The following is a 27,366-nucleotide window of genomic DNA, read 5'->3' as shown; positions in this document are numbered from 1 at the left end:
TTCTGATACTCTTTGTTGCAGGTTACTGATAGGCTTGGAATTTGCTCTTTTGGTTTGGTGGACTCCTAAAGTACAACATGAAGGAGGATTTCCTATCTATTACTATATTGCGGTATTACTGAGTTACGCTTTGCATCAGGTAATAAGTTGCTGCATTTTGTTGTCCTGTAGAATTTCTCTGCAGGGGACAGGAATGGACTATCTATATAACTATCTCTCTTCTTCTTTTTTTAACAAAAGCTATATAATCTAGTTTTGTCCTCCCTCTTAATTACACTGGAGATCTTATGGGAGAGTGATCTGTTCTACTGTATGGTGTTATCAGTTAATTCCATTTTTATTCCAATTTATTAGTTAACTCTATTCTGTAACTTTCCGTCAGTCTGCTGATAGGATTCCTCTTTGTGTTAATGTGGTGCATCTCAGATTTCCTGGCACATTTTTATTCACTAGATTAGCTTTCTTTCTCCACAAATTACTTTTCTGAAAGTGAGCTAAGGAAACCTCTTTGAATGGAGCCAGGTGAATCCCACCACTTGTCTTTTGAGTCTGCCTAATATGATGTGCATGTAGCTCTATAAAAGTACACAAATTCATATGAAATCCCTGCCCTACAGACCTTATAAAATTGCATTTTGTTGACTGTTAGGTATAGTACAGTGCGTTGCCTACAAAGCCTGTTGACCTCAGTGGGCTTTGAGTCAGGACCAGTGTTTGTAAAGTGTTTTGAAATAATCTGACAACCCTTTATTAAAGCAGATTTAATCTGATCTATCATCTCTGAAATCTATTTCTAGCAAGTTTCCCTCCCATTGTTGAATATAGACAAATCTTGCCAACAGAACTGGTTTTCTTGGTATTAACTGCACAGCTCTCTGGAAGAAGAACTGCAGTAATGTAAAATAAATGTTACTGGAGATTACTTAATCTGTTTTCTGATTAAAACAGTTAAGAATAATTGTTTGTTTGTTTTTTTAACTCCCCTTTGTCAGATTTCATTGTACAGCATGTATGTCGCTATAATGGCTTTCAATGCTAAAGTTAGTGATCCGTTGATCGGCGGAACTTACATGACGCTTCTGAATACTGTGTCAAATCTGGGAGGAAACTGGCCTGCCACAGTAGCTCTTTGGCTTGTGGATCCACTTACAGTGAAAGAATGTGTGGGTGCGGAGGATCAGAACTGTGGAAATACCGCTGCTGCAGAAGTAAGTTTGGGACATGTGACAGCCTCCACTCTGTCTAAATGTTGTTGTGGTTTCTCATACTGCCTTCAATATTCAAAGGCCTTCAAAATGTCTCATGTCCATTTGCCTTTTGTATTAAACTTTCACTTATCTTTTTCTACTGAACGTACTGTTCAGTTATTAACACATTATGATCCTGTTGGAAAACTACATCTTCTGGATTTTTACATTGGGGCGGTGGCAGTGGCAGTGGAGGGAGGAGGGGAGAAGTAAGGATGTATATGGAAAAAGGAGAATTAGAGTGTGAGATTTCTCTGGGATATGGTGGAGGATTGGATTAGTAGCAGAAGTATGTGGTTGCATTCTCAAGCCTGCTTCTTTTGAAATATTGTGATTGGGTGCTTTTAGTTTTGGCAGGATAGTTTATCCATTGCTCCCCATGTTTCTTTTTCTTCTTTTCTCCTCTGTGGATTTGCTGTTTTGTCAATTCTGGTTCTTCCATCCTACTTCTCTTTTTTTTTTTTTTTTTCTTTTCCTTTTAATTTTTCAGTCATCTCTACTTCCTGATCATATGAGGTTTTGCTGCTCCTAAACAAGTGAAATTGGCTACTCTCCCACACTCTCAAATGCTCTTGTGGCTGTTCTGTAGATGAGAACATGGTGTGCTACTGCGCACACAGTAGAGCTAAACAGCACAAGCAAAGTTGAAGAACTTTGGGGAAAAGAAGGCTTTGTTAAAACAAGAAATAACTGGCGTCTTGTAACACACTTGCTTTTGTCAAATCCCTTGGTTTTTGCACACAGCTCAAACTTCACTACAGAATACTTTTGTGTAACTAGAACAACAAGAAGTCTGGTGGCACTTTATAGACTAACAGATATTTTGGACCATAAGCTTTTGTGGGCAAAAACCTGCTTCATCAGATGCATCTGATAAAGCCTATGGTCCAAAATATCTGTTAGTCTATAAGGTGCCACAAGACTTCTTGTTGTTCTTCAAGATACAGACTAACACAGCTACCTCTGATTCTCGTGTAACTAGAATACTGTTCTGGCTTAACAGAGCATTCTAGGGATATAAATATTGGAGCCAAACAATAAGCATGGAGCAGAACAGTACTTCTTTGAACCAGAGCAGCTCTCCATCCTGGGAAAAAATTTGAATTCCAGCTCTGATAAATCTGTGCTTCCTAAATATACTTCTTTTCATTCCTTTTACTAATTAGATCTTCCATTCTCTTGCCCTCCTCCCTGAAGTAGGTGAATGAGACTTTTCCTCCTCCATACTTTTTTCCATGTTTCCCCTATTTGATTGCTCTGTCCACAGGTTGATGATCAGGACACTACTTCAGAGAAGGCTGTTTGCTTTCTGTACTTTCTCATTCCTGTTACATGCACAGTGACTGCAATGAATTTGGATAATGTGTGGGAGGGAGTGAAGAAGTGCTTTTTAAATTTATATAAGAAAACATACCCAAGAGGTTCTTTCCTAGTATATATGCCTATGCTTACAATAGCTGTAGGAAAAATGAATGCATAATATTGTAGATTTCCAGGCAATATGAGAGATCTGGAATACAGTAAAATGCAAGGGCCTGACTTTTAAAACTGAATCTAGGATACTGAAATATGGAGATGTGATTAAATTTTACAGGCTTTGGAATTCTGTTAGCAAATTTTCTAAGTTTATGCAGTAAACATGCCGGATACCTTATTTTGGGGACGGTGTATTTTTATTGAGGGGGGGTTGGGGGGGACTGGTACTTGAATTGGTCTCCTCCACTCCCATATGCCCTCATCTTCAAAAGCACATAGGAGGAGAGGTAGTGTAGATGCAGCCTACCTGTTGGGAGTGAGGGTTGGCATGAGAGTATGGAAGGGAAAAAGGCAACTGTGTGGAAAGCATCTGTTTCGACTCCTCGGTGCTGTCTGTTTGCTTTCTACATAGCTGTGGGGATTTTTGGTTGGTTGGATGTTACCCTTTTGTTTATGTAGGATGAGTGAAGGCCTACATGACTGGCTTTATGATAAACCAGGAAAACATGATTCCCCCTCCCCACTCCATGAGAATAAAAGAAAGTGCTCATGGGTATGTAGTTAGATAACAGCAAAAGTCCTTTCTTTATTTGAATGTTAAGCTCTTTTCTTACTGTAAAGAAATACTGAATGTTTCAGTTTATTTTTGTTTCTCTCTCAGCTCTGTACAAAAGGTGGTGGCTCTTGTGTTACGACACTGGATGGTTATTATGTAGAATCCATAATATGTGTTGCTCTGGGATTTGTCTGGTGGTTCCTTCTCGGGCCAAAGCTTAAAAAGCTGCAGGATGAAGGACTATCTTCATGGAAGTGCAAGAGGACCAACTGATGTACTTTAAATACTGGATTGGACTGGGGGGGGTGGGGTTTAAAGCTTAGTTTTATTGCAGAGACATTTCATACTCAGTAAGCAGGAGTATACATATTTTTAAAATGCCAAATGGTTGGTAAAACTAAGGCCACTTAAAAGTGGTGTTTGTGTATGCAATACCCATTTGCCCATGTGAATATCCAGTTAAGGTCAGAAAAGTAATTCTAAAAAATGGCATATTCGTGCTACACATGTATGTCCTCTAGCTTCAGAGTCATGACTGCCTTTATCTGTTTAGACAAGTAACACTTAAATTGCCGTGTAGTAGCTATAGAAAAGCTAACTGTTCCATATACGTATAAAAATCAGCAGTTTCAGTTAGATTCTGTGTTTTCTTTCAGTGAAAGAGTTTAAGAAGAAATTATTTATCTTGATCAGTTAGCAAGTTGGCCTTGGGACTGTTGTCATTTTAAAGAATAACCATTTAACTTGTAAACTAAGCACATATAAAATAGCAGTGATTTGAGGAGGAACAAATGTAGAACACACGTCATTTCTTAACACTTTCCTGACCATGACCACACTTCAATGGATGAAACTGTGTGTATAAAACCCTATTTTAAATGTATTTTCTGGCCTTTATAAGCTTAAGATTTATAAAAACTTTTTTTTATAAATTGAAAGTTATACTTTTTAATTTATTATCTCTTGTTTTCAAGGCACTATGTTAATTCACTTTTTGAAACAGTTTTTGCAGTAGAACTGGTCCGAGGTGGGATTTATGAGTGCCACGCAATGCCTTTAGTAAGCCATGAGAGTGAATGGGTCAGCTTGATTGTTGAAGCTTTTGTTGTGTTGAAAGCTAAGATTCAAAATAGTAAAAGCTGGCATAATCCTTAATGGGTTCTGTTTGCACTTATGAAGGAAAAAAGTGGCATACAGCATAAGAAATGAATGAGAGGTCACATAGCCCAAAGAGAAGGGGACAAAAGACATTCAGTGCCTTTGAAAGATAGTGTGTGGAGATGATAAAAATGCTTATTACGGTATGGTAACCCATTAAGAAATATGTTGTAACTAACTGTACCACGCAAGATGTGTTGGATTGACTCAATAGTTTCTTCAAAAACTCAAACAGGTACTTTCTAACTGACTTGTGCTTGCTGCATTCGTTATCAAGTAAATTGGATTCTTCAATGCCTTAGTAGTGCATGGCATGCTGTACATCCAATGAAAAGGCACTTGTGTGTTTTTTTGTTTGTATACATAATTTCTTCAACTGAATAATTCAGGTTAATATCTTTTTGAAATTTAGGGTAATATCCAATTCCTTATAGTACAAAGTTAAATATTGGATGTTCTACCTGTCTTATGTGCTTTTTAATATTTTAAAGGAAACAACATTTTTGCTGAAAAATATATAGCATTAGATCTTGATTCTAATTGGAATAGGATTAAATTCCATGGCGGGTTTTTTTCAGGTGTGTAGAGTAATGGATTACCGGAAACATTTGGGTGGGAAGTTTTGGGAGAATGCTTCCTTACCTCCTCCCATCCCAATCCCACCAAACAAAAATTTGTATTAGGCTAGATGTCATCAGAAAACACAGAAACAGGCAGTTGAGACATAACTAGAGTTATGAATTCCCATGTCCTCTTGTTGCAGTGAGTTGTTCCAGTTTAGCATTAGCACATTATCCACATCTTAAATCTCTTAAAATAACTGATTAAGAAATCAAGCCTACTAACTTGACTAGAAAGCACAGCTCTTTCATGAATTGTTTTCATTTTCCAAAGTCTTTCAGATAAAAACGTATTGGCATTAAATTTCAATCCATTCCTGTCTGTTGGATGAGTGCAGAGTAGCATTTGAAAGCAGTTGTCAGTTTTCAACCATGAGCAGAAGTCCTCTTCTGGTTTGAATACCACTGTTATTTTTACCTCATTTTTACAAAAATGTATGGGATTCAGAATATATACAACTAAGTGCAGACATTTTACAGTTGGCTGTCCTTTTGCAATTCTGTATTGTTTCTACATGTGCCAAGGTGATTGTTACTACAATTTTGCAATCTGAAATAGCTTAATCATCAGAGCAACGCTGCAATTTCAAAATAAAACTAAAATCTATAGTAAAAGTAATGTATTTGAAATGCATTTTACAGACAGTCAGTACATAGGCTAGACATTGCAAGTAGCTGTTAAACTATCAAAAGAAGGAAATATCTTGCACTGTTTTAGCATGTTTAAATTGCAAATGGTACAGTTAAAGCATTTGAGTGGCAGATTGGTAAGTGATCCTATTAACAGTGCTTTCTCAAAGTATCGTAAATCTCTTAAAATAATTAATTGCCGTTTTGAAGGGCAATTAACATCTGAAAAATATAACACCAGAGATACTAAAAAGATAGCTACATTTTATTAAGATCTAGATTAGAAATGCACAGATTTCGGCTAACATGATGAGAACTTATTACTCAATATTTAAATGGAAAAGTGATGTGCATTATGGTACACGATAAGGAAACAAATAGGCAAATTGCCTCTTAGTCACTAGATATTTTATGGCAACAAGTAAATAGACTTTTCTCCCCAGCATAGCTAAGGAGCGGAATGACTAGTGATCTTTAGGCACGTGTATATCTAGTATGAATTTAGTTCTGGATTGCAGTGTTCAAAAGTTATCACTTGCCATCTATAACAAGGAACTCATCCACAGAAGTTGGAAAGGGAAAGGGAGATGTTAATTGGAGTTCTCAACTTTTTATAAGCCAGGGTCCCCCAAACTTTGTTTTTAATACTTGAAGTCTTGCTTCACAAACTGGAAGTTTCTAGTGTAGTCAAGGTGGAGCTAGAGCTATTAATATATTGATTCTAATAAAGGAGCTGCTACTCTAAATAAATCAGACTGTAAGATCAACAGGCTTATGCTTTTAAAGGTTTCCTATTCTATGCACAAATCTTAATACCCACAAAATTATCAAGGCAGTATCTGTCAATGTCAGCACTGAAGAATGCTAGGGGGCACTGCAACCCTTTTTGTCAGGTCACAGTGCCACTTAATCACATTTGGCCCAGATAACCTTTTGTTATGATGGAAGAGTGGTCAAGCTGAATTAGAGTGGCTGTAATCTTGTGTGTCACGTCACAGTGTTGCTAGCTTACGTGGTCATAATGCCACCCATTCAAACCGGCCTTGCCCTCCCCTTCATCACTGAAGAGTGACCTGCACAAATTTAGGCAAGTAGCACAATGACCCTGTGAATAAATAGAAAGACTTGCTCCTGCCACCATCCCTATGTGGGGAACTGCTCTTCTACAGCGTATCTATCAGAATGGATCTTATTACATTAACCCAACAGACTTCTTTAGATTCAATCCTGCAAGGTCCTGAGCACCCTCAACTCTTGTTTGACTACTGTAGGAGTTGAGGATTTGCAGCCTCTTGGACGTGTGCCCAGCATCTTGCAGGACCAGTCTTTAGTGTACACTACTTCATCATTCTTATCCACTGTCTAAAACTATGGCAAAGGGATGCTTTGAAGACTGTCTGTACATGGCTGTGTGGGTCTTTTATATAACTTTTATTAAATGTAGTTCTGATATGTTACTACCTTGTAATTTCTGTCATGAAAAATCCAGGGTTAGAGGACATACATTGTGTACAATTTTTCTTTTTCTTCATTACATATTAATTAAAATGGGGTAAAATGTTCAAACTTAATACTAGGTAGAACAAATTTCACAGAACCTTTTTCCAGTGAAAATCCTATAATACACACATACTACCCGTTCATGTTAGAGCTATAAAGCTGAAATCTGTTGTGTGAAACACTTCAATTATAGCCTTCTACATATTAAGTTCTTGATACAGGAACACTTTATATTGTTGCCTTGATTTATAAGTTTCTGACTGAACTTTGTAATGTATCAGAAGTGTCATGACCATATTGGTATTGTCTGATATGCTGCTTTTTCCTGAAGAAGCCTACAACTGGTCATTTGAGAGACAGAGTTTTAAGATATAAAAGTGGATATGACCATTGGTGTGTTACAATTATTTCTGTATTGTTTGTACAGTTCTTAATGAAATCTGGTAGAATGTACTGCATAAATGAACTTCTTCAATTTTAATACTGCGGAGAAGAAATTTCAGCAATTGGCTGATATCCAGGAACTCTGGTTAATGAATTTATTATGAAATTCAATTAGCCAATATTAGTTTGATAATCAATGAAATAGGTATATGCTGGAATATTTAAAAACAAGTTAAGTGTGCTATCCTGGAGATAAATGTTAATAAGTGGGGAGACTTAATAATTCTATATAGTCTGCTCATGATACAAGGGAAATAACACACTAGCATTTAAAAATATTACTGTTTAATATACAGGTTGAACCTCTCGACTGGCACCCTTGGGACCTGACTAGTGTTGAATGAAAGAATTTACTGGACCATGGGAGGTCAATATTGTCTAGTACATTACTAACTCTTTCACTGCTTACTAGGCTCTTAGAACCCATCCAGAGGTAAATTACAACTAAGTAATAGCACAGAACACTGAGAGCCAAAACTGATGGCTGTAAGAGAATATTATGGGACCATGGGAAACTTGGCTAGACCCATGATAAGTGGTTGGCTAACTAAAATCATGCCAGGATTATGGATGTTGCTGGACAAGAGAGTGCCAGACTAGACAGGTTCAACCTGTACTTTAAAGTGGAACCATGACTAAAATGCCTACTTTCAACTACTGCAAATGTCTGATTTTGTTTAATTTTCTTATCAAAATAGCTTTCAGTTTTTAGCAAAGTTGTTTTAAAAAAATTTGTTTTATTGTTTTGTAATGTCACTGGATTGATCCCAGGATCTAAGAAAGACAGGGTGGATGAAGTGATACCTTTTCCTGGACCAGTTTAAGCTTGTCTCTTCCACCAGCAGAAGTTGGTCCAGGAAAAAAACATCACCTCATCTGTCTTGTGTCTTCAGGTTTATTTTGCCTGCTCCAGGACTCTTAAAATCATTCACTTAAAGTGTGACAAGACACCAGATAATGATTTCCTTTCTTACTTCCTTAACACTGACCCTCAAAATGCTAAATTTATGGAAGATCTTTGGACTTCTGTTCCACTTATTTTAGTAATGTGATAATACATTTTAAAGGGCATTTTATTTATTTTGTGGATTTCACTTTGTTTTGCAATGAAAGCATTTCTTGATTTTTTTTTCAAATAAAAGGATAATTAAATGTATAGTGTGTGTGTGTGTGTGTGTGTGTGTGTGTGTGTGTGTGTGTGTGTGTAGCTAGAATTGTACTGAACAGCAGAAATTGGTAGTACAAATGCATTTGCACTCCCTACAGCATGTGTTGTGGGGTGTTTCTTCCCTAAGCCCCCATGTCTCCAAGTGGCCAAAATCATCTCCGCCAAACTGAGCTTCAAACTACTGCGAAGAAGATTCAAATGCTACTCACCTTTCCTTAATTTGAGGCTGGGTAAAGAAGATCTTTTAATTTTCTGCAATGATGTTTATCAAGATTAACTCTGAAATTAAGGTAGTTGCATTGTTGTAATGTGTGAAAATGCCAAAACTCAAACTTTTGAATGCTCTGTGGCATTATGATGGTTAGGGAAACAGCTGTTATCAAAACTGATGAGATTGATCTTTTGTGGTTTTTAGATAGATTCTACTCTTAAGCTAGTGGCCCTAGAGAACACTTTAACCTCCTTGGCTATTCAAATATGGATTTACAATAGTCATTTTTGTACAAAAGAATTTTACCACATGATTACAGAAGGAGACAAATTTGACATTTAACTTGGGCCTGAGCAGAGATTAACTCTTATGCCTTACAATGGCAATTTCTCTACCTTTGTTTGCTGAAGTGGGATACATTCTACTTAATTTGCTTCATTAATGGGTCCTAAGTGACCGGTAACCTATTTCCTTCATTACCCCTCCCATGCCCCTGTATTGTATAAACCCCAGATTGTTTTTCCATTCTTCTGAAGAAATAGCTTTTGCCCATACAAGCTCATGCCCTAATAAATTTGTTAGTCTCTACTTGTTACTTCTAGAATCTGGTTTATTGTGTACTGCAAAATTATTTGCTTATTTAAAAAAAAAACCACACACAAGCTTTCAGAAATACTACAGCACCCTACTACTGAACAATCATTTTCTCATTTTGTCTGTGCAAAGTTTCAGTTTGCACTGACTTCACTCAACTTTTCATGTCGTTTGCTGTAAAACTAGGCTAATATCTAGTTATGTGAGCTGCTCTACCTTCTGGAAGGCCTCTGGGAGCCTCTAGTTGAGAATTACGGCTCTAAACAGCATGTGCCTGATGTCACCCCAACATTTGGTGCTCCAAGTTTCCTAGTGCCCTTCACAGGCTGGTGGCAGGGGCCCTATTGCCAGGTAGACCCAGCTCTGGATCCCAAGCAAGCTGGGTATTATTACTATAGCCCCTGGACCAGTGCAAGTCCCTAGGGTGCTCGGCCCTGCACAACCCTAGGCACCATCATGGGTGAGCAGACACAGGAGCCCAGGGGCCTGCTGCCCCTCAGCCACCTCTGGGGGAGGCGCCTTGAGGGCAAGGTGCTGGCTGCCCCTGCGCTACCGGCCGGCCCCAGCAAGTGGCGCTGCGGGCTGGGCGAGCGACGCCTGCGTGAGAAGCCGCTTAGCGGGAAGCCTAGACCGGACCATGGCAGAGCCGCAACGCGAGCCTGCGAATTACCTCGCCCGCGTCTCCGAGTGGGCGGACTCCCACCTCTCCCTCCTGCGGGTACCTGGCTCGGCTCGGCGGGGAAGGGGCCGGCCGTTCCCTCGCCGCCCACCCAGCGCGCAGGCTGCGGCCGGCGACAGGCCGGAGGTCCCAGCGAAGGAGGCGGCAGCGGCCGGGCCGCGGGGGTGGGGGCATTTCCTACTTGCACGGTAGCTCCTGTGGACAGCGGGATGAGCGATGGCGGCGCCCTGTCCGCCTGGCGGCCGGTAACTGGCCCCCATTCCCCTCGCCGGGCCGGGCCAGGCCGTGCCGGGCCGCGGTGGAGTGAGAGGAGGTGGCCGCGCTGCCGGAACGGTGCCCCCCGCCGTAGTGTGGAGAAGGCGGCTGTGGAGCCCCTGCAGGGTTGCCCTCTGCTCGGCTTTCAGGCGGGTGCCGCCCGTCGGACGATGAGCTGGTGTTAATAAAGTCCAGGAAAATCATCGGCCGCGCGTGTCAGGCAACGCCCTGGAGGGTGTTGGGCTGCACTTCAGCCTTCCCACCTGCTGGGCCTTGACCGGGGTGTTAACCATAACGCAGAGCACCAGGAGCTGGGTCCCAGCTCTGAATTTTTCCGTAGGAGTCCAATGGGCAAGCCCCTGCCCCGGGAACCGAGAGGGGACTTCTTAGTAGGCTCTTGTTACAAATGCAATTTTTGGAAATGGCCTTCAGTGACACAGCAGTGGATTTAATCCAGATGTCTATGATTCAGAGCAGGGAGTCTCGGACTGTGGGTCAGGACCCTGGAGCAGAGTAGAAACCTGTTTTAATGGAGTTATGCAGGACCATAAGCCGTCCTGTCCATAAGACAACACACTTTTAGGGACCCCATGGTGCCCTCCCTAGCTGTCCTGTGGACAGGATGGGGGAGAAGCACTTGGACTAGGGTATAGAAGCGGTGGTGGCAGCAGCAGGGGTGTCACTTCCCCACCCACACGGGCAACGTGAACAGCAACGTACTCCACCATGCCTTCTGGGGCTACTGAGCTCCGCTTCTCCAGGGCAGTGGGAAGCAGCCTCTGCTCTCTGCCAGTTGTGGAGAAATGGGGCTTAGCAGGCTGCTGCCAGCTGCTGTGCCCTGTCCCAGATAACCCCCTACTGGGTTGGGCGGGGAGTAGTTTGTCATGTATGGGGATTGCCATGGGGCACTGTGTGGGTTGTCCCGAGCCCTGTCTCCTGCTTGGGGCAGCCCTGGATGGGATTGGTATTAGATTTACTGAGGCTAAGGGCCAAAGCCTGAAGGTTTCAGCCATGGGCAGGGGCTCAAGCTTTGGCTTTAGCCCTGAGCACCAGGGTTCATGTTACAGGGCTCCTTCTGGGGGCTGAAGCCTTTGGGGCTTCAGCTTTGGACATCCCACCCCGGATATTGGGGCCTGATCTTTGCTTGGAGTGGCTAGACATGGATGAGCTCAAGCTTCAGTAATAGTAATTTTTGTTGTCAGAAGGAGGTCATGATGCAATGAAGCCTTAATAATTTGTATGTTCTTGAAAACATCTGTTAGAGCTATTTGATTGTGAGTGAGATCAATTTATTATTATTAAATTATTTGTACTCTAGATTCACAAAACAAGGAACTTGCCAAAGATCCTCCAGTGAGTAATTCAGATTAGAACATCTTAATGGCCTGTTACCTGTTTTGGGAGGAGCTGGAGGAGGGGGTTGTAATTTTCCTTTAATGTTTTTATCAGATGAAAATAACGAGAGGTGGCAAAAGTAAGGATTTAATGTTTTTGTTTTGCTTTGTTCTTTTGGGGCAGAACATTAGCACTGGAATGGCAATAGCTGGAGTCATTTTATTTGCAAAAAGTATTAAATTGGTAAGTTGTGAATAATTTAATGAACAACCTCTATATCCAATTTTCATTTTTAGCTGAAGATATATGTAGCCAGATTGTGTCGTCATACCACTTCTTTGTGCCACTGGCATCACAAAGCATTAGCATGGGTTGATGTTATATAGAGGTGATTGAAAAAAGCAAAGTATGGCTTTGCTGAAAGTGCATTTAATTTTGGAGTAAGCACTAATGAACTCAGTATCACTCTTTTCTTTCTTTCTTTCTTTCTTTTTTTTTTGGAAAGCAAATATAGAATGAGATTCCCTTGGAAAAGCTGAATTCTGCTGAAGTAAAACAGGGAATAGACTTATGGCATCACCATTATGGTCTGTGACCATGATGTTCTAATATAAGTGGTACGCATTATATAATATGCAATAAGAAAATAACTCAGTGGCAACTGGTAACTTTAGATTTCTCTTACTGTAGCTTCTGTATTGTGTACCTGAGTAATAGATTCTAACCCTAGTTAACTAATTAAGCAAGCCATAAGGATGAATTAGGCTAAATCTTTTTCCTGGCAACATCCAACACAGCAAACAGCTTGGAAATTTACCTGTCACATCACACTTAAACCAAAAGAAATAGAGAGAGCCTTGAAGAATGATGCATTGCAAGTGAATTATTTAAGTTATTAACCAGTTGATCCACTCAGCCATATCTACATCTTTATCCACATCATTTTCTTCCAATAAGCAGTTTTCCTTTTGATGTTTCATCCTTGCAGATACGCCCCGCATCATCTTATACCTTACACTTGACATGTTTTCCTTTTGTACCCAGGGAACAAATGTCTTCAAAACAGTCCCATTTGGGTCTTTCTTATGCCCAGAAGCCATTATGGGTTTTTTGTGGCAAAAGTGTGGGGGACTATAGGAAGCTCTGTGTGCACTGAATAACGGCTTCCCTTTTTCCTTTCCAGTCCATTCCACTGTTCTTTTCTGTGCTGCCTCTGTCCTTTCCTATATATTGTGTCTCTGTCTTAAAGACAGTGTCTTATCTCCTCTGCTAGACCAATGTCCACCACCATATACATACAGAACAAAAACAAGCCTATCCAACTTGTGCCTTTCATTGAACATGTTACTATTCAGTTTGCTGAGAAACAGACATAGAAAACCCAGAAATTTCAAGAAGTAAGAGCTAATAGGTTGCACAGACTAAAGCCATTAATTCATTTTCATAAGACTGTAAATGTACGTGTTACATATATGTGATGAGATTTCCTTGTAACTGTTGTTTTTAAATGAGAAAGTTAGTATTTTAATGATTGTTTTGATTTTTTTAAACCACCTGATTTAAATTAAAAAAAATCTGATTTTTTTTTTAAATGAAATCATTGCTTTTTGTCCAGTCTGCAGAGTAGCCAGATGTAGGATAACTGATCAGTTGGGTGGTGTTCCCTTGACATAAGAGAATCCTTAGATAGCACAGAGCTAACCTGTAGAGAAGGGGATGTCAGAAAGAGTTCAGTAGCACTTTGCCAAACCCATTGATCCTCCAGAGAAACTCCTTTACGGTCATTGCAGCTGGAGTGATTCAAATCTGCTTGAAAACATTCTCAAATGATTCTCAGAACAAAATCAGCTGCTTGGCCCTCAGTAGGCCATATTTGTGGATTCTGCAGGCAATCTGTTCTGGGCGGAGAAGAGTTACTCCCCAATATCTTGAAAAGTATCTTTATACTGTTCAAGTGTTTCTGTAAATGACAGTTTGTAAACATTATGTTAGGGTTGGACAGCAAATGAAAAAGACCTATTTTAAATCATCTTTCATTCATATTTGAATAGAAATTTTGAAGTGTCTGATGATAGTCTACCAATCCACCAGACCAGCCTATAAATTTTCTCTTCCATTGGGTTTAATATTGCTACAACTGCATGAGATTTTAGAAGTGGTTTACAACAAAACTCTGTAATCGCTAGTTGACAGGAGGGCAACTTTAAGCTTTCGGATGTATTTTTTGAAGATGAAGTACGATAAAATGTTCAGTTAGAAATAGCAATAATAATCTCTGATAGGTCTGGCAACGTAATTACACACACATTCTTGATTCTTCTTTACTTCCAAGGCCAAAAACCTTGAATCAACTTTGACTTCAGACTTTCTCTTACCGCCTATGTCTCCATTATCTATAAGCCTTTTTCACCACTTCCTCAACATTGCTACATTTTCTTTTGACCCAGTCTGTTGCTTTTTATTCATGCTGTGATCACTTTCTGCCTTGATTGTTTCATTTCTTTTGAGTTTTCTAAATGTTTATTTTTTTAAACCTGTGATTATTTAAATGCTGTGCTCAGAGGAGGTAGGACTGTATCATCCCTGTCACCTTCGTTCACATCCTGTTCCTCTCCGGTTCTATTTTGCCTTTTTAAATCTTATGTAGACTTGTTTCTTCCAATTCCTATGTCTTCCTACTATATCTCCCTATAGTCTTCTCGACTCATCTGTCCTTTCCACCCTTGCAATCTTAAGACTGTGTTTCATCTTGCATACACTAAGTATGTAATCCCAGTTGAATCAATAGAAATATTCATGAATCCTGATGTTATCTGTGTTGAGTTCTCACAACGCTTTATAACAGGCAGTTACTCTCCACATGTTGTCCTGTTTCCTGTGCTGTGATATCCTTTGTTCTCTGTATGGTTCACCCTAAAATCTTCCCTCACTCTTATGGTTGACATACCAGACCATCTCCTGGCATTTCATAAGACTGCTTTGCACCACACTGGCAATATAAGGCAGATTTAACATTGTTCTTTCAGATAATTAGGTGGTCTAAAGATGACGTAGGTGAATTTTACTCTGTCCTTACAATTCCAAGAAATGTTTTCTTACAGTTTTCAATATGTCTGCAGTGCCCAAACAGCTCACAAGGGTATTTTTTAATTCTTAAAGGTAATTGGGGATGCGAAGGAGAAAAGCTATTCAGCTATGTCTAGATTACTGCAATTTGTCAACAGAAGTTTGGTCAGAAGATATCTTCTGACCAAACTTCTGTTGACAGATGGTGGCCAAATTGCCAAGCAGATTGCAAGAACGACGTACTTTGTAGACAGAGAGTGGGCGGACTGCCCTGTCACTCTCAACAAAACTGCAAGAACAGCAGATAGGGCTGCTCGGTATCCCAGAGCCTTGTCTGTCGACAGAGGGCCACCCAGAAAATCAAGACTAGCGTTCTGTTGAGAGGCATTATGCCTCATGGGGAGCGGGATAAGACTGTTGATAAAAGTGCTGCATTCTGTCAATTTACTGCTGACAGAATGCCTTGGGAATCTGGATGCCGCCCCAGATTTTGTTGACAAAACCCTCTAGTGTAGACATAACCTTATGGATGTACAAGAAAACTCTTGTTTTATAGATTTCTTGTGTTAGAAAAAATAATTATACAGCCCCCCCCCCCCCCCCCCCCGGGGCTAAAAGTATAGTACAGTAAAATTCCTTTAATCCAGCCTCTGATGATTAGGAAATCCCGGTGGTCCAGCATCTGGCAAAAATAGTCCCATTTATGGAGCTAATCTGGCAAAATTTGATGGTCTGGCATTGATCCGGCACAAGTCTCGCTCTCCAGCTGCTTAGGCAACATGTTGTGATGAGTTTTGGTAGGGGAGCGGGCAGAACGAGTGTGTGTGACTACTAAGACTCAGAGGCTAGCTGCATTAGTGAGTTTTGTGATTTCTCTCAGTAGACAACTGTTTGGAGTGAGTTTATAGCATTATCATGGTCTATGCGCCATCTTCCCGCATTGCCATTCGAAATTGTTCAAAGTTGTTGTATGTATTGCAATATATTAGGACTTTAATTAGCCCATCTACCATTTATAATGGCTTCTAAGGTTGGCAAAGTGAAGAAAGTTGGTGAAAGCGCAAAAAGGAATCATGTTACCTTGACGATCCCTCAGAAATTGGAAGTAATACAATGACTTGAAAGCAGCGAAAACAAATGTGTTAATGCAGCAATACAATATTGGATCGTCTACGATATACAATATCAAGAAACAGAAGGAACAGTTGTCATCTGAGGCAGCTACAAAAGATCACCTCAAAAGTGCTGAAAAATGACAAACTGAAAATATTTAAATTAGTGCAATTAGATAGTGTTTTGTATAAGTGGTTTACGGCTAAGCATTTGGAAGGAAAGTTAATAACAGGGCCTATGCTGATTGGAAAGGCTAAGCTTTTTTATGATGACATGAAAATTACTGAAAAGTGCTTATACTCTGATGGCTGGCTACGTAATTTCAAAGAACGTCATGGTATTCGTAAGCCTGATGCTTGTGGTGAAGTGTTGTCTGCCAATACAGGAGCTGCTGAGAAATACAGTGAGTTCTTCCAAGATTTAGTTGAACAGCATAATTTGTCACCTGCCCAAATTTATAATGCTGAGGAAACTGGCCTTTTTTGGCGCTGTTTGCATAACAGCAATTTAGCTGGTGCAAGTGAAAAAAGTATTCATGGTTTCAAATGAAGTATTGTGGCAGATGCTCCTCAGGCCAAACTGATGAATAATCTTACAGAGGAGGAAGTTGAAGAATGGGTTGAAGCTGATAAGGGCACCCCAGTAATAGAAGAGCTAAGTGATGACAAATTATTCAAAGTGTAGTAAACCCAGAGATGACTCAAGAAGATGAAGGAAAAGAAGAGCCTAAAACCCAAATCAGCTGGCAGCAAGCTTCAGAATTTCTTACAGGCTTTGTAAAATTTGCTGAGAGTAATAGTCACTACACTGCCACAGAAGTAATGAATCTGCATATTATACTCAATTTTTTTTATAAGAAAAAATCAGCATCAATGAAACAGGTATCGAGATCTCGGAGACCTGTTTAAGAGAGCATCACAGAAAATCATTTCTGCAGCCCCTGTTCCTTAAGCTGTAGCTATGGATGTACTCTTTAAAGATGAACCTGCTGACAACCATGTTGAAGACAATCTTTATCCTGATGACCCAGATGTTGCAGAGGGGCCTGACCCTGATGACCCTGAAGCTATAGCTGAAGAAGCTACAATGGAATATTCATCAGCTTAGTTGTACAGCTACAGCATCTACAGTAGTTTTAAGTGACCTTTTTTCTGTGAATAAGTGAATTTTCATTGCATTAAGAATTGAAAAAATTTCTTTAAGAATTTAAGTTACAATTAGTAAATACAGTACAGTATGTTTCTGATAAATAAAGAAAATTACAGCATTAAGTTGTGAATTACAAATTGCATTTAAGTGTCTACATTACAGTTTACTGTGTTTAAGTGTAAAAGCTGTGCTGCACACTAATCTGTTATGGGTACTCCATCTACTGCTGTGGGTACTTCACTTTTTGGATCATCTATACAGTATTGGTGAGTATGGTACAGTAGTATTTATAGTGTAATAAATGCGGTGTAGTGTAGTAAATAAAACAGTATCAAAATAGTGTACCACACATACATTGGTGAAATCAGACATACCAGATTAAAGGAATTTTACTTTACTTCCCAGAGATAATTTTACCTTGCACTTTAGAGTGTGACTGTCTAATGTTCTTTGAGTTCTTGTCTGGTCATTAGTGGAGTTGTGTTCCTAACTGATCTTGACATGTCCTAGAAAACGATTTTTATATGTAATGTTCTTTATGTGAAGTAGTACTACGATCATTTCTTCTTTCTTGAACCTTGGTATTTGCGTATGAAGGCATTTAAAAAATATGAAGTCTGTTAAACTTAAAAATGAGTGAACCTTGGAATACAAATTAGATTTGACCCTGAGCCATTTCTCAACCTCCTTTTATTTAATTTGTTTACAAAACCTTCAAACTCTCTGCCTACAAGGTCTCATATTTCTCAATTCCTACTTAGGGGACCTTGCAGACAACAGGAGTGAAGGTTTAATAAATAGAATAAAAATGGGAGGATGGGATATTCAGCTGATTTATTTCTAGAGCCTGATTTGTCATTCAGTAAGAGGAGCATCAGTCACTTAACTATGTGAATTGATTAATCTAAATGTATCCTGCATATGATCTTAAATAATAGGAGCTTTAAAATTAAACATTGGTAGTAGAGTTTCTTTATATCTAAGATTGGTCCTTTTCTCTTGGTCCCCTAAGTCTCTAGTAGGGATGTAAAATCCCATTTAATTGGTTAACTGATTAACAGTAGGTTTAGTTATCCAATTAAATGGGACAGGGAGGCAACTGGGGAGGCTGCTCTGGCCTGGGTGGAGCACCCCCCATCTGTGGCTTGCCTGGTGCCTCTGCAGATGGGCTGCTCTGGCCAAGCTGGAGCACCCCCACCCCAGCTGTACTCAGGTCTGTTCCAGCCCATATGGAGTGGCCTGGGGCTACTCCATCACAGCTGGAATGCCCATGGTGTTCTCAGGCTCAGCCTGCTACAAATGAGAGCTGCTTTGGCCATGCTGTAGCATCCCCTACCCTGCAGGGCCCTTGCCCCAGGCCCCACCAGTTAACCATAACAATTAAGCGTCATATGTTTAGGGTGAGGCTTATCGGTTACACATTAATATCCCTAGTCTCTAGTTCATCCCCTAATTGTATCTCACTTTGGCTACTGCAACATCCGCCTCCTTGCCAATCAAACATGCACGTTTTCCTCCTTAAATCCATGTAGGATGCTGCTGCTGCTAAACTCATTGTCAGATTGATCATGAAACTTCCCCTTCTCCATTGATTTCCCATCTGATACTGCATTCCTTCAGGCCCTGCTTACACCAAATAAAATATAAAGTTCTTGTCACCATGTTCAAAACTCTACATAACTCTGCCTCTTCTCACATTCTGCCGTGTTGAGCCTCATATTTCCTCAGTCCTCTTCCACCTCCAGAATTTCTAAAATTGGTCACCCTTGTGTTGAGGATTTGACAAAATCACTTATATGGCTTCTTCCTTGCACGCACACACCCTGCACTTATGTATTGTATGACTTCTCTTGAGCTTATTGGCAAGATTCCTACGCCTGTTCATTTCTAAATTGCCGAATGGCAAAAGAGTGTCCTTAAGAGAAAATAGTCAGATTGACTTGTATATAAATCTACTGTGTATTTTAGAGAGTTTGTTTATTCAAGAACTCATCCTGACCAATAAGAATTAGGACCACCAAATTTGGTACAGAGTTTCTTCTTACCATAACTTAAAGCAATATAAGGATTTGATTATGCCAAGAAAATAGACAGAATCACTAAATCAAGTGCAGTTCTCAGAAGTGACATAACTGAGTGAATGTTGAGAGATACTGAACCGTGATGAGCAAGAATAATAGGATGAACCTGGAATTAGGATTGCTTCTCAGTAAATCTTACTGAAAAGAGAGAGAGCAGAGAAATTTGGATTAGTGCTCTGTTTTGCCATAGGTAAATCAATGCTTAAGATCTGAAAACTAGAAGAAAATGTTATTGGAAAGCAAATTGACTACAGTCCTTTTTGGTTAAAATACAGTGAATGATAAGAGTTAAAAGGAATGAAGAAAAAATGTATTTGACAGAATTCCCAATTATAAATTAAATGAAAAAATTTTAGCAATTCCTGTTTTAAAGAAAGCTGAAATAAAAATAACACTGTTTTTGAAAAATGCAATCATTTGTATAAATCATGTACATTTCCTTTTATTTTAAAAAAATAAGGACCTAAGCAATGCCAGGTAAATCCGCTAGTTGTATATAAAATGGGTACTGTTATTGCCTTTCCTCTGTCTGCTTGCCTGTCCTTGATTATGAGCTCCTTAGAACAGGGAACATACTGTTCAATTGTGTTGAAAATGTCTAGCAATAGCTACAACAAATTTAAAAAAAAAAGTTTATTAGGATAACATAATGTAACATGACGGATTCATCTTGACAAAATATGGCTTCCGTTTGATTGCATTTTTTTAAAATGAAGTGAAACTGCTGTTTTTGTGTTTTTATTTTTTCCTTCTCCTCTGTCAACAGACAACAAAATTCACAAGTGCTTTGGATATACCAGTAGAATTTATAGAAAAGAATGTAAAACTACGAGGAAGGTTGTGCCAGATAACTGAGAAAGGACTGGAAGTTGAACATGTTCCCATTAGCCTGCCTTTCTTATCATCACTACAGAGAAAATGTAAGTAAAATTGCAGGAAGAATGAAGCTAATAATGACAAAATTAAATGTCCTCTTAGTTGATACAGGTGTATACACTAGCAAAAATCTGCAACGTCTGCATTGTACCTTTACATTTCTTTTTAGTGAATATAGTGCCCTTAGAAAGCCACTGGAGAGACAGACCTAGAAAATGAAGTTCTGTCCACACAGAGAACAGTTACTGTGTAAGCAGTGGTAGCGAAAGGGTTAGGAGTCAGAAGGGCCTGAATTTTAATTCTGGCTCTGACACTGTGTGCAGCTAATGCTATGTTGTTTCACCTCTGCTGAAATTTCCTCAGAAGTAAAATGAGATGTTATTTATCCACTCACTTTAAAAGTGTACAGTGAGGGTTTGATTGGAATGAGTATCTCTCTAGACAACTATGTATTCATGTGGTCACTGTCACCATAGTATCTGAGCATCTCACAATCTTTAATGTATTTATCCTTACAACAGCCACATGAGGCAGGGAATTAAAGTTTTCCCATTTGTTGCATAGGGAACTGAGGCACGAGAAACAGATCTCATCTACATTAGGTTTTTATAGGCATAATAATGTTTAAGGATGTGATTTTTTTTTCAAGAAGTTCCATACTGATAAAAGCTTCAGTTCAGGTTCAGTTATATCAGCAAAAGCAGAGCTGCCCTGTGCATTGGATGGTATGGGTTGCTGCCCTGCACCCTGTGCTTTGGGGGGCTCTGCAGGGCTCAGCAGGGCTCAGGACAACGTCGGGTTTTCCCAGTGGGCCTAGCATTGCCAGCAGGAGTTGGGCCCAGTCCTGCACTCACTGGAAGTGGTGGGAGCCATGGGAAGTGGAGCGACCCAGCACTAGTCTGCTTTGTTTCGACAACTCCCCGCTGGTTCATTCTCCTTTCTGCTGCTGCAGCAGCGAGTGCAGGGGGGCTGACTTCTGCTGCTGGCACCAGGCCCTCCAGTAACCCACTGGGTCATATCACTCGGGCATGGAAAGAAGCAGGGTGGGACAGGGCAGGGGTGGGACTTGGGCTGAAGAGAGGGTGAACTTTCGAGCACAATAGTGCTTTTGCTAGTGCAGTATAACTTACTTTGTTCAGGGAACTAGTATAAGTTGTACTGGCAAAAGCTACTCTAGTGCCAGTATAAGCTGCATGTACAGCTGTGGTAGGAGGGTTTTTATGTAATTGTTTAGTGGGATTTGATGCAGAAATTCATTGTGGTTTGAGCATCGAAATCCCATTGATACCCTAGAATATTCTAGCTGGTACAGGTAATGAGAACATTCACAGTTTCATTAGATAGGATTAAAAAAATTGGAGAGGCTATAAATGCTCGTGCTTTAAGGCATAAGGCCATTTCTAACTGAAGAGAAGTAAGAAAAACTGCCATATGGTGAGGTTGTTCTGTAGTTGTCTATATCAGGGTTTTTTGCACCCTCAGGGACACTAGTCTAGATGGACCACAGGTCTGATCCGGTTAGGCAGTTACTAAGTTCATCGTTCTATTGATTTCTGTGAGGTTGTATAACCCCATTGGATTGTATTTGTGTGTTTTTACTGCAAAAACTATCTGAAAATGTTAATGTTAAAAAGTCTTTTGAATTTAGGGAACATACTTTTTCAAAAATGAGCAAATCAGAATATCAAGAGGGCACACTAAACTTTTGGTGATACATCTTCTCTCTGATAGGCAATTGTTTTTGTATGTAATTTAAATATAATTACCTTTAAATAAATCGTGCTATAACAAGTGTCATTGGCTTTAAATATAGGTCTGGATTTCATTCTTCTGAGTACACCATTGATAGATTAAATGACAGCAAAATAAATACTCAGGCTTGATTTTTAATTGTACACAAGTTTCACATTGTTGTAACTCAGTGTACTTTAAGGGAGTTACTTCTGATTTATACTGGGGTGAAAAAAAATCAGCCCCTTTAAACAGTGTGAGTCTTTGAGAAGAAAATCTGACACTAAACATTCCAGTTTTTGATGCCTTTGAATCTGTTTTAATGTTTGCATAAATTTGTGTGGAAAATATTTTCTGCCAGTTTTTAAGTTTGCAGAATCACACTGACTAACAGGAGATAAATATCACGTCTGAACACATAGGACCAAATCCTCCATTATAAATCATTGTTGTTCCACTGAATTCATGTAAGTCAGAGGACCGACACTTACTTGCAGCTACTGAGGATCTGGCCCATGGTATGGAACTGAATCTTTTTTGATCATGTGGTAGTAAGAGAAACATTTTTATATATATTTATAAAATATTCAGGGCAATCAAATGGTGTTTTGCTGGTCAGACTTGCTGGAGTGGAGCTGACACCGAATGCTGTGGTCTGGTTACAGGAAGAGTTAAAACCTTCACAAATGATGTGGTTCCAGCTTCTTGGAAGGGAGGATTTGGTGCTTGATTGCCTCATTTTAGCAAATAAGGTAAAATCAGTAACATAAAGGACTGACAGTTTTCTAACTTTTATTTGTATTCAAAGACTTGCAGAAATTATTGCTATTGCTTGCTTAAATTGTAAGATATGAGGTGGTGTATTAAATTAAACATTAATGCAGAGATCTCCAATTTGTATATACAGTTTTGCAAACTTACTTAAAATATAAATGTAGCTTTTTATTGGCTAGTTGACAGTTCTCTATCAGATTTGTGACATCTGAAAATACAGTGGAAGCTAGCTCTGTACTCCTTAAAATTTTTTTATTGATAGAATATTTTGTCTATTACATGTTGTTCCACAGATGACCGCACATTTTGTGTTTAATTGATAAATTTAAAAAGTGAGTTCAGTGCTGTACAACTTTTAACTGTTTCTGGAATTTAACTTCAAACGAGCGTAGAATTAGCCAAAAAGACATCATTCCTAATGTGTAACGTTCAGAAAATTCACATAACACATTAATTGAAAATGTACTAATAGTGTTAATGTCTTTTGTAAATGTCCAAGTGAATATATAACATGGAATGCTGACGTCACCTTATCTTTTTATAGGGCAGATTTTTCAGTGTGTGTCTGAATGAGGAGATCTTGAGACAAGGGCTTGGCAAAACAAAACGTATCGAAGGACTACATCATGACTCTCCGTTATACTGGAGGCTTCACAAAAGATTACTTCAAGCAGAACTAAAGGCCCTGAAGAAAAATAAAGGAATATGGAAAGAAGAAACTTATTTTGAAAAACTTAGAAATCATATAAGTAACAATAAATTTGTACAGAAATTGAAACAGTTTGCAAACTGGCTACGAATACGTATTTAGAAGTGAAATGGGATGGACTTAGCTGGAAAAATGCTATTTGGACATGAGTGTCTCTTTGGTGGGTTCTTTTTTTTTTAAAAGATGAGCTTATGAAGGAAAGTCTGTACCTTGATTTTTGAAGCTCCTGCCTTAAAGGAAAATATAGAAAATAGAGCCAGTAATACCATTTTAGAATGTGTTCAGATAGACTATAATTCCTCTATAATAACTCAGTTCAGCATGATGATGCCCACAAAAGAGTGTTAAGGCCAACATTATGGAAATATAGGAGCCTAATATGCTCTATTGCTTAATCTAAGATCCTCAATAAGCGGTGAGATTTTCAGGAGTGATGAGCATTCAAATGATCCCCTTTACCTCAGTAGAAATTATTGAAGATCCTATTTTTGATGGTCTAAAATGTTAGTGTACAGTGCTATGCTTTAGTTACATGGCATGGAATGTAATATGCCAAAGGACTGATTAAAACTAAATGTTGCTTATTAGCTATCACATGAAGAAAACAATTGCCCATAAGTATTTTTGTTCGAGTCATATCTAAGGGAACACACACACGATATTTACTCTTTGTTTTAAAAATTTAACATGTCGATTAATTCGTCCCATTATGTGATTAATATAAAAAGTGATTTGACACAACTGATCTTAAAAAAAGAATATATAGATGCTCCTAACCACAAGAATTTAATACGGAAACATAGTATGTGAGCATAAGCTGGTATATCAATAGACAACATATTGCTTGCATTAGAAGTAAATTAGTTGTAAATTTGTAAGAGCTGCAGAATTTAAAGTTTATAATCTGGTGAAGTGACTGACCTTTTAACTGTTCATTGTATCTAGGTCCAGGTTAAGTCAAGTGAATGAGACATGTTTTGTAGTCAAGCACTAGCCTCTGAAAATTTAAAATTAAACATGGTAGAGTAAATTTCTTATTCTCCTCTTACATATAGCTGCCATCTCTTTAAACAGAGGACATTTCTTATACTTATGAAGGATAAAATAGCCAAGAAACCTATTTATGGGAGGACTATGTTTGGGTGTGTGTTGATCTTTTAGGATCTTTATAAGTTTTTCCCCCAGAATAGATGACATTCTAGCTTTATGGAAAGATGTTTTTTGATCTGTTGTAGATATTTTTAGGTATTACTGGTAACAGTACTTGGTAAACAACTTCAGATAAGATGTGGGATTTTAAAGTTATTGATATTCCTTTTTTGATGATACTTAGGGTGAAATGTTCAGTTGGAAAACTCACAGGAGTTATCCAGAAAGGAACCTTAAAATATGTTTTAACAAAATTGTGTTAGAAAAATGTATGTTGTTGTTCCTTTTATATTGCTGTCTTTAATTTACAAGGTGGGTTCTGTTTTATTTTTGGAGGACGGGGACCCTTACTTGAGCTTCGTATTTCTGTAGATTTTTGTGTCAGAGCGAGTTCTAAGCACCCAGACACAAAGATTGGCAGCTAGTCTTTTCTGACTATCACCTCCGTCTGTTTTGAAATAAATCCAGCTGAGCAATGATGTCGTGAAATAAAAAATTCCGGTGTATTGTGTCCATATCAAGAGAGAGAGCAAGCATGTGTCATTATAGTCTGCTCAACATACGAATAAGAAACACTGGCAGAGAAGCTCATTACTACAGCATCCACTCCCTTTTATGATTTAGCATCCTCCTTTTTTGTGTTTAAAAAAAAAAAGTATACTGTATTTTATATTTAAATTTGGTACCTAAACTTGAAAGAGTTAAACAAACATTAGTTAGCCAAACTTTCACTGGTTTTACTTTGGAAATCTTTGTCATTTAATGTTTTTATACCACGTTCTGGCACTAGGGGAAGTTCGAAGTTCAGCAGGTACTTTGTATTACCCACAGTTACACTGCTTGCCACCACTTCAAAGTTAGCAACTTCAGAGTTCCCGTGGTGGGAATTATGCTAATGAAGTGCTGCACATGCAGTGCAGTACCTCATTGGTATTCTCCAATCAGGCTCGTTTACATGCCCCCTTTCAAGGAGGGGGCTAGTGTAGATGAGCCCTCTGTGTCCAATGGCTCTATTTTGAAATAGGCTGTATTGTGTATAGAGGCTGTATTTCAAAATAGCCAAGCACTATTTTGAAATGCATTTTGTGTGTAGTTGCGCTGTTTCAGAATAAGCTATTCCTGAATAATTTATTCAGGAGTAATGCTATTGTGTTGACATAGCCTAACTGTTCTTTGAGCCTCTGAAAATACTCAGTTGTCAAATACAACAGGAATGGAACAAAATATCGGTATTTACTAAGTTATAGGTGTGGCCTCTGGGCATGTAAAAGTCATATAGGTTACAAAGGTTTCAGGCAGGCTATTGCCTCTATCAAGAATGGCCACGAATAGCATATGTTTATGCTGAAGTTTTGGGGCACGGGCTCTGAAGCAACATCCTCCTCTGCAGGCCCAGAGCAACTTTCCTCAATGTAGGCACCTCTCTGCCTCTGCTCTATCCCTTTCCTGCCCCTTACCATCCCTATTCCTCCCAAATGCCCCCAAGTGATGTGAGCCAAGGGATTACCAAGGGGCCTGGCTGTCCCCATTTGCCATGATTGAGGGATGGCAGCAGGAGTTGTCCTCTTCTTGCCCCCCATTCACCACAGTGGCTGGGGGCTGGAGTGATCTGCTTCCTACTGCTGCAGTGAAGCCAAGCGCAGGAGGTTGGGAGGTGGACAGTTGGTGGAGCAGAGCAGTCTGCTGGGTTTCTCTGGTTCCTGCCAACATGGTGAACGGGAAGGGCCCAACTCTGGCTGCTGCCCCTCACTTGTGCTCTGTAGGTCCTGCTTATAAGGTGGTCGAAGCTGCCACCGATGGGTCTCCCAAAGTGCAGGGCCTGGGTCAGCTTCCCTGCAGTCTCAGTCTCAACAGTGATCCCATTTCCTTTCCTGCTGTCACTTGTGGATGTTCCCTCATTCTTCACTTGCCATTTAAAATGGGCTTGTCTAATCTAAGATCCCAATTCTTTTTAATTTATATATAAACTTTGTTGGTTTTATCACAGTGGAGTCAGAATGCCTCACAAACACTATGGCTACATCTTCACAAGAGGATTTTTCTGGCTAAACTGGTATTTCACTGGAAAAACCCACAGCATGTCCTCATGCAAAATGCGCTTTGTCGATAGGCTGGTGGCAGAATTCGGCACTTCCACCGGCAGCGTTATACCTCTCTGCATTCAGGTATAATGCCTTTCTCGACAGTTTTCCGTTGACAAAAAAAGCCATGTAGACACTCCAGGGGCCCTCTGTTGACAGACAGGTCTTCCGGTTCACTGAGCTGCCCTGTTTGGAGAGCTTCCAGTTGGCCATTCTGTCCAGAGAGGGCCAAGCAGTCTGACTCTGTTAGCAGATTGTATTGCTCTTTCGATCCACTTCTATGTATAGATGCAATCTGTCAACAGCAGTTTTGCCAGGAAATCCCTTCCAACAGTCACTTCTGTTGACAGATGCATCTCCTGTAGACATAGGCTGTGATGTATGGACGATATTATCCCCATTTCATGGGAACTTATCAAGTGTCTCACAGAAAGTCCATGTCAGTGCTGGGAGGAGAACCTATGAGTGAGATTCTGTGCTACCTTTCTTAGGAGTGCAGCACAGGGTTCACAGCCCAAGGCAAGGGGTGGGCAAAGATGGCTTTTAAAGAGCACTGAACTTTCTACCTTCTAGATTATTCTAAAGATTGGAGCGATACCCTGCCCCCCACTCCTTCCAGGCTAACTTGGACAGCCCAGGAGACATTTCTAAATAATGGCAATCCGGCAGGCTCCAGTCTCTCTGCTGCTGCCCTGCCCATGACATACCTCCTGCAGAATTTGCAAACCTTACACATGTCTGGTATAGTACCTTTGCTTGGTGTC

At 39.6% G+C, this 27,366-nt stretch overlaps 1 protein-coding gene across 3 annotated transcripts in view; it reads left to right on the top strand.

Annotated features, from left to right (window-relative positions):
- The window catches only part of SLC33A1 (solute carrier family 33 member 1), a 31,460-nt gene extending 7,756 nt beyond the window's left edge, over positions 1-23,704 (top strand). The window contains exons 4-8 of one of the 3 annotated variants that reach the window (XR_012646772.1): positions 22-139; positions 993-1,208; positions 20,049-20,202; positions 22,555-22,641; positions 23,208-23,254. Coding sequence is in view for 2 of the 3 variants with exons in the window: in XM_075003887.1 (XP_074859988.1) it covers positions 22-139; positions 993-1,208; positions 20,049-20,202; positions 22,481-22,641; positions 23,208-23,474 (916 nt within the window). In the remaining variant the exon portion in view is untranslated. Of the gene's footprint in view, positions 1-21; positions 140-992; positions 1,209-3,384; positions 9,554-20,048; positions 20,203-22,480; positions 22,642-23,207 lie in introns of those variants that run through there. The other 2 variants (XM_075003887.1, XM_075003888.1) reach the window with 2 other exon arrangements.
- The last annotated feature ends 3,662 nt before the right edge of the window (positions 23,705-27,366 follow it).

The sequence above is a fragment of the Carettochelys insculpta genome, chromosome 10 (genome assembly GCF_033958435.1).
Source record: "Carettochelys insculpta isolate YL-2023 chromosome 10, ASM3395843v1, whole genome shotgun sequence".
Taxonomy (NCBI): domain Eukaryota; kingdom Metazoa; phylum Chordata; order Testudines; family Carettochelyidae; genus Carettochelys; species Carettochelys insculpta.
This window is presented reverse-complemented; position numbering and strand designations above follow the sequence as displayed.